The 14,130-nt window shown below is 47.2% G+C and overlaps 1 protein-coding gene across 1 annotated transcript; it reads left to right on the forward strand.

Annotated features, from left to right (window-relative positions):
- The first annotated feature begins 3,229 nt into the window (after nucleotides 1-3,229).
- LOC125460275 (histone H2A) lies at nucleotides 3,230-4,458 on the forward strand. The gene has a single exon (XM_048547548.2). The coding sequence runs from the start codon at nucleotides 3,391-3,393 to the stop codon at nucleotides 3,769-3,771; it is 381 nt and encodes a 126-aa protein (XP_048403505.1). The 5' UTR covers nucleotides 3,230-3,390; the 3' UTR covers nucleotides 3,772-4,458.
- Nucleotides 4,459-14,130: the final 9,672 nt, after the last annotated feature.

Raw genomic sequence — 14,130 nt, forward strand, 5'->3', positions numbered from 1 at the left:
GCCAGGCAATGACCGTCTCCAAGATGACAATCTAATCATCACCACTTAGCCGTTAATGGCATCAACATCACTGAATCCTCTGTCGATATCTTCAGAGTTACTGTTGATCAGTAACTGAACTGGACCAACCATAGAAATGCTGCGGTGACATGACCAGGTCAAAAGTCACCTGTTCTAATCTCTCCTTTATCTAATTAGTAGTTAAATTTTGTTTAATAGTTGCTCCTGAGAAGCATCTTGGCATAGTTTCCTAGATTACAGATGCGATATAAAGTCAAGCTGTTGTTGTTGATTGGGTTTTGTCGTCCCAAGTATAAAACACTGTCGCCAATTTAATGAGTAACCTCAGGAATTGCTGCATGACAGTGAAATGTAACAAAAGCTGCCTCCTGTCCTCAAAGAGTGACAAAAAGGATCAGCTTTGTTCCTACTTAACCCACTCTGAACATCTCCCACACACAATCCTAAACCTTGAAATGTTTTCAACATTCAAGTCGCTGAATTGGGTGACATGATGGCTCAGTGGTTCGCAGTGCTGTCTCATGGGGATAGGAACCTGAGTTTAATTCCACCCTCAGGTAACTGTCTGTGCAGAGTTTGCACGTTCTCCCTGTGTGGGTTTCCTCTGGTTTCTTCCCACAGACCATAGATGTGCAGGTTAGGCTGGATTGGCCGTGGTATAGTGTCCAGGTATGTACAGGCTAAGTGGATTAGCCATGGGAAATGCAGGGTTACAGGTAATGGGCAGGTGGCTAGGTGAAGGTGGAATGCAGTGCGGACTCAATGGGGTACTTGGCCTTTTTTTGCACTGTAGGAATTCTATGATTCAGCTCAGCTGTTTATTCAGACTGACCTATGTTTCCCTATTTCTTCCCCCCACTACTGCAAAACCTCACCCACTCCCCAAAACGAAGTTCTCCACCTTACACAGGCAGAGAGAGACAATGAGAAAATGTGTGTGTGTGTGTGTGTGTGTGTGTGTGTGTGTATGACTATGAGAGTGTGTGTGTGTGACTGTGAGAGTGAGTGTGTCTGTGTGTGTGTGTGCGTGTGTGACTGTGAGAGTGAGTGTGTGTGTCTGTGTGCGTGTGTGTGCACATATGTATGTGTGCGTGCACATATGTATGTGTGCTTCTGTGTGTGTGTGTGTGTGTGTGCGTGCACATATGTATGTGTGCTTCTGTGTGTGTGTGTGTGTGTGACTGTGAGAGTCTGTGTGCGTGTGTGTGTGTGTGTGTGTGTGTGTGTGCGTGTATGTGTGTGTGTGTGTGCGCATGCGCGCGTGTGTGTGTGTGCGTGCACATATGTATGTGTGCTTCTGTGTGTGTATGTGTATGACTGTGAGAGCGTGTGTGTCTCTGAGGCAACCTTCTTTGCTGTCCACTACACCTCCAATTTTAGTGTCATCTGCAAATGTACTATATTCATATCCAAGACATTTATATAAATGACAAAAGCAGAGGACCCAGCACTGCCAATCAGAGGCCTCCACTCCAAAATGCACCCTCCACCACCACCCTCTGTCTGAGATGCTTTTGGTTTCATACCATCTCACTGGTATCCTTCCCTCTTCTTTGTCAAACACATTGGCCCCCAGTCGAAGGGAACCCAGTCATGATACCTCCGCTCTGTTGCTCCTGCCACTACCACTCATGCAGTCAGACTGATGCTAGCTCAGCTGCCATGCTGCTGTCTGTAGCTGGCACATAGGCGCACCATTAAGTGTTGGGCCTGGCCTTCTGCAACTTTCCCCAGTGAAAGACAATGACCTTACAGCAACCAGCTTCTACCACTGAGATAGCAGGACAAGGACAGGCAAAGGGACTTGGGGCATTGTTACTGGATGATTGGATATGCATTTGGCAAAAGTTTTGCTGTTGTTCTTTTTAATCACAGGAATTTTTCAAGAGGGTGACGTGATGGATCATCTCAAATGGTCAAAGTAAATGCTTGCATTGAAGCTGAGGGTCCAACAGGCTCTCTCTGACAGCCACCCTAGAGAAAAGATGTCCATAGAAACATAGGATTAAGTCATTCAGCCCCTTGAGCCTGTTCTGTCATTCAATGAGACCACGGCTGATCTGGTCCAAGATGTGTGCTCTGACTTCAGCTCGGAAGAAGGGTCCAGACCAGAAACATCAGCATTCCGGCTCCTCTGATGCTGCTTGGCCTGCTGTGTTCATCCAGCCCCACACCTTTGTTATCGCAGACTGCAGCATCGGCAGTTCCTACTATCTCTGAGCTCTGCAACATCTCCTTGTTCAACTGACACCCCCTCCCTCGTTCTCCCTTTCTTGAATACCTTGTATCTGTGAATATTTAAAACACAGAGCTGCTTTTCTTTGAAGGAAATCTTTGTTATAGTTACAAAATTCTATTTCAAAGTTTCTTTTTTGTGCTGTAAAAATTCCATGTTTATCCTTCCCAGCACTGAGGATTTTTTTATTCTCTCAGAGCTACTCTGTGATATTTATTCTATTTTATTCTATGCAGAGTGATTATGGAGCATGGTGAGGATAAGATGGTGAGGTTCAGATTTTAGGTTCTCAGGCCCTGGATGGAAACCCAAGATGGTTGGGGAAGACATGCGACACCAGCAGTGAATCCAGGATGGAAAAGGCAGGAGAAAGAAGAGTGTAATTCCAATTTGGAGGGGGATCGGGTGTGAGGAAGAGGGAAAGAAGGAGGAAGAGAGAGAGAGAAAAGGGGGGGAGTGAGGGAAAGAAGGAGATAGAGAGGAGAAAAGCAGAGAGAAAACGAGAGAGAAAGGGGAGAGAATTGGAGAGAAAAGAAGAAGAAAGGAGGGGGAGAGAGGTAGGAGAAAATTACTGCAGATGCTTTAATTTGTACTGAAAATAAAAATGCTGGAGATCACAGAGGCTCAGACAGCATCCATGGAGAGAGAGCAAGCCAAGCAGAGTTTGCTCTCTCTGTATGGATGCTGCGTGACCGTTGCAGTCTCCAGCATTTGTTGTTTGCAGGAAGGAGCGGGATCGAGAGCGGGAGCGACCGAGAGGTTTTGTCTTCGGATCCTTGGGTAAACAGATGGTGGGGATGGAGTGGCCCCCTCCCCCTAAACCGGCTTCCCCCAATCCGATGGAGAGTTTGTGTATGCAGCAGTATGCAAATGAAGGATCCAAAGCGACTCCAATGGGAGAGTTCGGTATGTACGGTCTGACCAATGGCTATGGGGCATGTGACGTACCGGTGAGTGACGCATGGGAGGGGGCGGGGTTTATGCGTGTTCTAGAAGGCCAGCATCTTGTTTGTTACATTGTCGCTGAAACTGACGAGCAGTTACTGTGTCGCGGTTATATTGTTTCCAGTTGCTGTTACATTGTTACCTGACACAGTTACATTGTATCAGCGCGGCTCCTCCATTCTATTCCGATGTCTGGGCGAGGTAAGACCGGCGGCAAAGCACGGGCCAAGGCCAAGTCCCGATCTTCTCGGGCCGGCTTGCAGTTCCCAGTCGGCCGCGTCCACCGCCTGCTGCGGAAAGGCAACTACGCCGAGAGAGTGGGAGCCGGGGCGCCGGTCTACCTGGCCGCCGTCCTCGAGTATCTCTCAGCTGAGATCCTGGAGTTGGCCGGCAATGCGGCCCGGGACAACAAGAAGACCAGGATCATTCCCCGCCACCTACAGCTGGCCATCAGGAACGACGAGGAGCTCAATAAGCTGCTGGGAGGGGTGACCATCGCTCAGGGAGGCGTCCTACCCAACATCCAGGCCGTGCTGTTACCAAAAAAGACCCAGACTTCTAAAAAATGAGGCAATGCGGTTTGCTTTGCAAATGGCTTTGAGCAATTTCTTTTTTTTCGGCTGGGGGTATTGGGGGATGTAAAAATTGCAACCAATTCGTCATGGATCCGGTCTTTGGTTTCCTTTTTTATTTTACTATCACACTAGCCGATCGCAAGAGTTTTGAGATCGAGGAACTGTCCGACCGTAAACCGTCGTTAAAAAGACTCATAGTCAGGAAAATCCGCTCTTGCTTTGCGGACTCCGCGTGTTGGATAGCCACTTCTGTGTCTGTGTTTGCCTGTATGTTCAGTTTCTGATTGTAATTTTTGCGGATTCCGCGGGAAATGGCTCGGGTCTGTTGTTTAAATATACCAAGGCGTTATGTTGTCGCCGGAGAGATGGTATTTTTCTGATTGTAACTGTGTTGTTTGGTTTTTTTTTTGCTTTGTTTCCATTCTCCTAAAGCCTTCTCAGTCAAAACGTGACTGAGACCATGGGTTAGCTAGTGTATTTTTTTAAGTGATCTGTATTATTGAGATTAATTTTTTCCTTTTTTTGGTTTTGTTTCAATTCGCTATCCGGCCGAGGAAATAACTGATTTTTTCGTTGAACTGTTGAATAGATCCTCATCCCACGGTTTCGGAGATGTTTGTTGTTATCTAGCTTTTAGCACTTTAAATGCATTCAGTGTTTTTGAACTTTTATTTGTGTGGGGGGGGGAGGGAGGGGTCAAATGGAAATAAAATTTATGAAATGCGATGCTTTGATTTCTTGTTTCACTTGTGGGAGGCGGGGAACAGGCGGATCGCCCAGTGAAGGCCGTAGAGTTGCTGCCCAGTAAAGATAAAGACTGCGATACCTTTAAAGTCGCTTCAGGGCGTCCTAATGCTGCTGCTGTTTTTCTTGAGATTCGTGCCATTAGAATCAACCTGCTTGGTTAAGGGATGGTAAATCTTCATCGAGACACTTCTGGGCTCTCTTTCTCCAGTCACCATGGATGGTGCATATTTATCCGAGAAGATCTTTTTGTTTGTTTAATGGGAACAGCGAGGACACCAGCGCTACAAACCAACCCCCCCCACCCCGATGTCAGAGTTTGGGTTGTAGTGAGGATGAGAACCTTTGGTTCTTACCTGGGTCTAGGCCCGAAACGTCAGCTTTAGTGCTCCTCTGAGGCTGCTTGGCCTGCTGTGTTCATCCAGCTCCACACTTTTGTTATCTCGGATTCTCCAGCATCTGCAGTTCCCATTGTCTCTGATACACTGAGGATGTTTGGGAGTTTGAGCTGAATGGCAAATGTTCCCCAGACTTTTTTTTTCAAGCAAACCAATAAGTCATGAAGTGGGAGATTGCGTTTCTTTTGAAAATGAGAACGGGAACTGCCTAACAAAAGTCCCCATGATCTAGTCCCATCCCTTGCTTTTTATCAATAATCCAAAGCCACCTCCCTGTTCTTATTTCCAAAGGTTGCTCGGAAGAAGGTCAGTTTAATTTTTTGGCTTTTTTGAACGTATTTGTCACTGTCCTTCGGCTGCAGCTGTTTTTCGGAAGATAATCGAGAGGCTGGGTTGTTAAATATATTCAAGGCTGAGATAGGCAGACAGGGCTTTGTTTTAATCAGTAAGGGAATCCAGGATTTTCAGACCAATAGTGATCTCGATGCGCTTACATCCTGTGCCTTACGGTCTTGTGGTCAAACACATTTTGTGGGACCTCAGTCTCTGGTAAGTTCAGACTGGGTAAGTATTTGAGATTCGCTTCCCTGAAAGGAATTGTGAACTAGGTTACAATTGATCATTGTAACATGCGCCATTAGTTATCCAGAATTCCTAAAATAGTGGGATTTGAACCTATGTTCACATTAATCTGGGGGTCTAGACTCAGTCCATTGGCATGACCACTGTGTCACTGCCTCCACTCTGTACCCGAGGTGCAGAGGATAGGCCTTGCTGGGAGAATGGAGGGGGCCATGCTGTGATTGTTAAAGGTTCTACAAGGTTTACAAAGCTGATGTGTTTCCCTGCCCTTTTGGGTGGGGAAATCTTGGTACTTGGTGTTTCTCCTGTCCCCTTGCCAGTTTGCCCATTCCAATTGTGCTGAGAAGAAGTCTGAACGATATAAAGCAAAAACCCGTGATTTCCCAGCAGAAGAGCTGACTCTGTCTATCTATAGTGTGGAGTTGGAGGGACGCAGCAGGCCAGGCAGCATCAGAGGAGCAGGAAAGCTGACGTTTTGGGTCAGGATCCTTCCACACAAATTATTACCTCAGTCTCTGCTTTTTTAAAAAATATCTGTACTGTTTCTGTTTATCCGTTCCATGTGCTCTGTATGACAAACTGAGACTGTGTTGATGATGTTCAAAAGGGTTCCCCAAGGGTCAACATTAGGACCACTGTTTGCATTAAGCTAAGGTCAGGACCTAGACCTGGCTGCACCCAACACAACTTCACACTTTGCAGGTGCCACAAGTTGCAATTAAGAAGTGGAGGAGGCTGCAGGAATGGTCTAAACTGAGCATGCTGAAGCTCAGTGTCTGTGAATTGATACACTATATTGCCCAGCCTCACTCAAAATAAAAAGGGATATAATTCAAATGAAGCGTAGAAACAAGAGGGTCTGAATCAGTCCTATCACCTTCAATGCACAGAAGGTGGCTAACATGGTATCCTGGGCCTCAATAGGGCAGAATCAAAACCTATGAGTGTTCTGAGAAATCTGTATAAACGGGTTTGGCTCAAAGACCCCCTGCACCCATAGAGGAGGAGGAGGAGGAGGAGGAGGTCATGAAGACATTGGAGAGAGTGCTGGAAAGATTCCTGTTAGTGCAGATGGAGCTGTTGTCTTTGAGAAGAGTAGGTCAATTTTGAAAATCTTCGATCAGATGTCAAATAAACCTCCCTTTGATGGGAAGGTTTGAGAATCTAACAATGTGTAAATAAATTGACCTCCTTTGCAAGGGTGAAAGATTTGTTGATGTGATGAGTGGTTAGGATCTGGAATGCGCTGTCTGAATGTGTGGTGGTGGAGGTACGGACAATCGAGGGTCCAAAACTGAATTGGATCCTTCTCCGAAAGAAGCAGTGGAACTAGTCAAGGAGCTGCTGTGAAGGGCTAGCATTGATACAAAGGGCCAAATGGCTTCTAAGAATGTAAACACTGTGAATTCATTCTACGATTCTATGAATTAGTCTCCCAACTTATTTCACCAAGATTTTGGTCAGTCAAGGTCCTTTTATTAAACAAAGCTCTGGAATTTATTTTTATGGAATGAAATAGAGGTTTTGTGAACCATCTGTCTGACAATGGGATGACCATATGTTGAGCACTACACACAATTCTAATTGCCACATTGTTTGTAAAAGCTGATCGAGGCCCTGGAGACCTGGCAGGAAAGTTTCACTCAGATGGAGGTTTTACTAATTAATGACCAGACTCTGTTTTTCAGAGAGGCTGACCTCAGTGGGGTCAGGATTATTAGTTTATCACGGGGGGTTTCAAGAAAAGTCACTTCACCGGAAGTATTTTTTTCCTTTATTCATTCATAGGATGAAGGCTTCGCTGACCAGGCAGCATTTATTGCCCATCCCTAATTGCCCAGAGGGCAGTTCAGATTCAACCACATTTCTGTGGATCTGGAGTCACATGTAGGCCAGACCAGGTAAGGATGGCAGTTTCCTTTCCTAAAGGGCATTAGATGGGTTTTTAAGCCCTGAAAATTGATTCACAGTCATCATTAGATCCTTAATTCCAGATTTTTTTGGAGCTCAAATTCAACCATTTGCCAGGGTGGGAGGGGGATTCAAACCCAGGTTCTCAGAACATTATCTGGGTCTCTGGATTAACAGTCCAGGGATAATACCACTACATCATCACCTCCCCTGTAATGTGGTTGAGGGAATCATAGAGGCATTTAAGGAGAGGCTAGATGTGGGTAGGAGGGTAATGCTGACCGGTGAATGAGGAAGGGTCAGTGCACTTGAATGAAGCAGAAACATGGGTGTGGAGTGCCTGGACCAATTGGCCTAATTATGTACCTTATTTCCTGTAAATTCCCAGGGCAGCAGACCTCCATTATCCTGGGCTAAACGTCACTGCCATAATAGTCATACAGTATAGAAACAGACCCTTTGGTCCAACTCATCCGTGCTAATCAGATCCCAAACTCAGATAGTCGCATTTGTCAGCATTCGACTCATTTCCCTATAAACCTTTTCTATCCATATACCCTTTCAGATGCCTTTTAAATGTTGTAATTGTACCAGCCTCCACCACTTCCTCTGGCAGCTTGTTCCCTACACACACCACCTTCTGTGTGGACAAAAGTTGCCCCTCAGGTCTCTTCTAAATCTTTCCCTTCTCACCTCAAACCTATGCCCTCGGGTTTTGGACATCCCATGGAAAAGACATTGCCTATTCACCCTATTCTTGGCCCTCATGATCTTATAAACCTCTCACGTCACTCCTCAGCTTCCGACACCAGGGAAAATAGCCCCAGCCTATTTAGCCTCTCCCTGTAGATCAAAGTCTCCAACCCCAACAAAGTCCTTGTAAATCTTTTCTGAACCCTTTCAAGATTCACATTAACTTTCCTACAGCAGGGAGACCAGAACTGAATGCAGGATTCCAGAAGAGGCCTATCCAATATCCTGTACAGTCCACAACATGATCTCCCAGTTTCTATGCTTAATGCACTGACCAATGAAGACAAGCATGCCAAATGCCTTCTTCACCACCCTGTCCACCTGCAACTCCACTTTCCAGAAACTATGAACCTGGACACCTTAGTCTCTTTGTTCAGCAACACTCCGCAAGGCCCTACTATTAAGACAATAAGTCCTGCCCTAGGTTGTCTAACCAAAATGCGCCAATTCACATTTGTCTAAACTAAACTCCATTTGCCACTTCTCAACCCATTGGCTCATCTGATCAATGTCCTGTTGCACTCTGAGATAACCTTCTTCACTGTGCAATGCACCACCACATTTGGTGTTATCTGCAAACTGCTAACCCTTTTTTGTTCTGTGAGGCATCCTTCCTCCAGCCGATCCCTGCAATATTAACAGCACAAAGCATAGTGTCAATTTCATCCAAACAAACACTCCCAGGATAGGTACCACGCAGGGTTAGATACAGAGTAAAGCCCTCTCTACTCTGTCCCTGTGAAACACTTCCAGGACAGGTACAACGCAGGGTTAGATACAGAGTAAAGTCCCTTCTACTCAGTCCCTATGAAACACTCCCATTACAGGTACCACGCAGGGTTAGATACAGAGTAAAGCCCCCTCTACTCTGTCCCTGTGAAACACTCCCAGGACAGGGACAGCGCAGGGTTAGATACAGAGTAAAGCCCCCTCTACTCTGTCCCTATGAAACACTCCCAGGACAGGTACAACGCAGGGTTAGATACAGAGTAAAGTCCCTTCTACTCTGTCCCAATGAAACACTCCCAGGACAGGTACAACGCAGGGTTAGACACAGAGTAAAGCTCCCTCTACTCTGTCCCAATGAAACACTCCCAGGACAGGTACAACGCAGGGTTAGATACAGAGTAAAGCCCCCTCTACTCTGTCCCTATGAAACACTCCCAGGACAGGTACAACGCAGGGTTAGATACAGAGTAAAGCCCCCTGTACTCTGTCCCTATGAAACACTCCCAGGACAGGGACAGCACAGGGTTAGATACAGAGTAAAGCCCCTTCTACTCTGTCCCTATGAAACACTCCCAGGACAGGGACAGCAGGTATTCATGCAGAGTGAGGCTGTTGCCACACTATTTGCCCCAGTACCAGTAACTGAGCAATGCCCCTTCCTACTTCGGAGTGACGCTTTTCCACTGCACCCCACCTACCTTTGTCATCCTCAGGCCCATCTACAACAGCGACAGCAAGAACCTTGGGATGATTCTTCCCACAATAATTTGTGGGAATTCTGGAAATGTAGTGACAGCTACATGAGAACAGACTTCAGCCAGATATTCACTGAGGCAAAATGGAAAGTACATCATAGAATCAAAGCACAGGCAGTAAATAAAGGCAGAATGCTGGAGAAACACAATAGGTTTTAATGACAAAATTTGAGAGAGATAGAGTTAATATTTTGTGTCCAACATGTGGAACAGGTGCAGTGGTAATGTCTTAGCCTCTGAGACAGAATGTCTGTGTGTAAGTCATACCTGCACCAGGGATATGTTTAACCTTTTCTTAAAAAAACCTAAAAATTAAAAAGAATTTTTAAAAAATGAGTAATTATGGGTATTTGAGATGGTTGCTGTACGTTATGTGAAACTGAATACCTTCAGAGGGCAGCTAGCATAGCTATAATATCCACACAGTTGCCCTTTTAAAAATTACAGTACTAAAGAGGGAATAATCTCACTGATTTAGAAATACACATTCTATTGTAAAAATCTGTCAGATTATTGCAATCTGTTCTGTAATGGCCTTGCATTCAGAATCTAGCCCTAGTGTAACATCACTAATAGCAACACTTAACTGGCTTCATTCAGCAAACTCAACATCTAGCAACAGATAAAGATGTTTCACCGTGAGAACCTCTCACATTCATAAAATTCAATGACACAAAATGCCACAAAGTATCATTACACTTTTAATGCTGCTCTACCCCACCCCATAGTTGATCAACACACACACACTCATATACACACACACAGACACACACATTCACAAACACACACACACCTGTCCTGCATTTCAATGAGCCTAGTTTCAAATAGAGTAAAAAATATACAAAAGTATAGAAAAAGCATGTAATCAGGTAAAATGTTTACACCAAGGTGCACAATAGGACAATAATAAAATTAGATCATGAGTCACATAAAGGTGTTCCACACACACACTGACTCTCACTGGGGTACAGTCCCACACACACACTGACTCTCACTGGGATACAGAGTCCCACACACACACTGACTCTCAGTGGGGTACAGTCCCACACACAAACTGACTCTCACTGGGGTACGGGGACCCACACACACACTGACTCTCACTGGGGTACAGTCCCACACACACACTGACTCACACTGGGGTACAGGGTCCCACACACACACTGACCCTCACTGGGGTACAGGGTCCCACACACACACTGACTCTCACTGGGGTACAGTCCCACACACACACTGACTCTCACTGGGGTACAGTCCCACACACACACACTGACTCTCGCTGGGGTACGGGGACCCACACACACACTGACTCTCACTGGGGTACAGTCCCACACACACACTGACTCTCACTGGGGTACAGTCCCACACACACACTGACTCACACTGGGGTACAGGGTCCCACACACACACTGACCCTCACTGGGGTACAGGGTCCCACACACACACTGACTCTCACTGGGGTATGGGGTCCCACACACACACTGACTCTCACTGGGGTACAGGGTCCCACACACATACTGACTCTCACTGGGGTGCGGGGACTCACACACACACTGACTCTCACTGGGGTACAGGGTCCCACACACACACTGACTCTCACTGGGATACAGGGTCCCACACACACACTTACTCTCACTGGGGTACAGGGTCCCACACACACACTGACTCTCACTGGGGTATGGGGTCCCACATACACACTGACTCTCACTGGGGTACAGTCCCACACACACACACTGACTCTCGCTGGGGTACGGGGACCCACACACACACTGACTCTCACTGGGGTACAGTCCCACACACACACTGACTCTCACTGGGGTACAGTCCCACACACACACTGACTCACACTGGGGTACAGGGTCCCACACACACACTGACCCTCACTGGGGTACAGGGTCCCACACACACACTGACTCTCACTGGGGTACAGGGTCCCACACACACACTGACTCTCACTGGGGTATGGGGTCCCACACACACACTGACTCTCACTGGGGTACAGGGTCCCACACACACACTGACTCTCACTGGGGTGCGGGGTCTCACACACACACTGACTCTCACTGGGGTACAGGGTCCCACACACACACTGACTCTCACTGGGGTGCGGGGTCTCACACACACACTGACTCTCACTGGGGTACAGGGTCCCACACACACACTGACTCTCACTGGGGTACGGGGTCCCACACACACACACTGACTCTCACTGGGGTATGGGGTCCCACATACACACTGACTCTCACTGGGGTACAGTCCCACACACACACACTGACTCTCGCTGGGGTACGGGGACCCACACACACACTGACTCTCACTGGGGTACAGTCCCACACACACACTGACTCTCACTGGGGTACAGTCCCACACACACACTGACTCACACTGGGGTACAGGGTCCCACACACACACTGACCCTCACTGGGGTACAGGGTCCCACACACACACTGACTCTCACTGGGGTACAGTCCCACACACACACACTGACTCTTGCTGGGGTACGGGGACCCACACACACACTGACTCTCACTGGGGTACAGTCCCACACACACACTGACTCTCACTGGGGTACAGTCCCACACACACACTGACTCACACTGGGGTACAGGGTCCCACACACACACTGACCCTCACTGGGGTACAGGGTCCCACACACACACTGACTCTCACTGGGGTACAGGGTCCCACACACACACTGACTCTCACTGGGGTACAGGGTCCCACACACACATTGACTCTCACTGGGGTATGGGGTCCCACACACACACTGACTCTCACTGGGGTACAGGGTCCCACACACACACTGACTCTCACTGGGGTACGGGGTCCCACACATACACTGACTCTCACTGGGGTACAGGGTCCCACACACACAATGACTCTCACTGGGGCACGGGTTCGCACACACACACTGACTCTCACTGGGGTACAGTCCCACATACACACTGACTCTCACTGGGGTACAGTCCCACACACACACTGACTCTCACTGGGGTACAGTCCCACACACACACTGACTCTCACTGGGGTACAGTCCCACACACACACTGACTCTCACTGGGGTACAGTCCCACACACACGTTGACTCTCACTGGGGTACAGTCCCACACACACACTGACTCTCACTGGGGTACAGGGTCCCACACACACACTGACTCTCACTGGGGTATGGGGTCTCACATACACACTGACTCTCACTGGGGTACAGTCCCACACATACATTGACTCTCATTGGGGTACAGTCCCACGCACACACTGACTCTCACTGGGGTACAGGGTCCCACACACACTGACTCTCATGGGGTACAGGGTCCCACACACACACTGACTCTCATTGGGGTACAGGGTCCCACACACACACTGACTTTCATGGGGTACAGGGTCCCACACACACACTGACTCTCACTGGGGTACAGTCCCACACATACACTGACTTTCACTGGTGTACAGTCCCACACACACACTGACTCTCACTGGGGTACAGTCCTACACACTGACCCTCACTGGGGTACAGTCCCACACATATACACTGACTCTCACTGGTGTACAGTCCCACACACACACTGACTCTCATTGGGGTACAGGCTCCCACACACACACTGACTTTCATGGGGTACAGGGTCCCACACACACACTGACTCTCACTGGGGTACAGTCCCACACATACACTGACTTTCACTGGTGTACAGTCTCACACACACACTGACTCTCACTGGGGTACAGTCCTACACACTGACTCTCACTGGGGTACAGTCCCACACATATACACTGACTCTCACTGGTGTACAGTCCCACACACACACTGACTCTCACTGGGGTACAGTCCTACATACTGACCCTCACTGGGGTACAGTCCCACACACACACTGACTCTCACACACTGATACTTTGCTGGATCTGTAATAATACATTCAGTTTTAAAAAGGCAAGTATGTGGGCGTTACAGCTGAGCTCGCTGTCATGAACTGTATTATTAGGCTGGGAGACAGATCAATAAGGAAACTGTTGCAGATATTTAAAGAGCTGTTTTTCAGAATACCCAGAATAAATAAATTTCTTCAATAAAGAGAAAATCCAAGGGGAGGAGCCATCATCTACGCTTCACTGAAGAACTTAAGGAGAGCATCAAACTTAAGGATAATGCATATAATTGCACAAAGGTGAATATCACATCAGATGGCTGATCAAAATACATAGATAATGACCTAAAGGTTAATCAGGACAAATAATTTACGACATGAGAGAAAGTTAGAAATGTAAAAACAGGTAGCAAGTGATTTGTTTAGTAGTGTAGGAAGGAAATGGATAAGTTTACAGTGTTGGTACTCTGGAGGGTGAGAATGGGGAACTGATAGTAGTTAGTAAAGGGCTGGTAAATAATGAATAAATATAGTGTTTTTAGTTTAACAACAGAAGTTACAAAAATATTCCAGCAAAAAGACTGTGAATCAAGAAGTTAAAGGAAGAGAGGAACATTACAAAAT

Source organism: Stegostoma tigrinum, chromosome 11 (genome assembly GCF_030684315.1).
Source record: "Stegostoma tigrinum isolate sSteTig4 chromosome 11, sSteTig4.hap1, whole genome shotgun sequence".
NCBI lineage: Eukaryota > Metazoa > Chordata > Chondrichthyes > Orectolobiformes > Stegostomatidae > Stegostoma > Stegostoma tigrinum.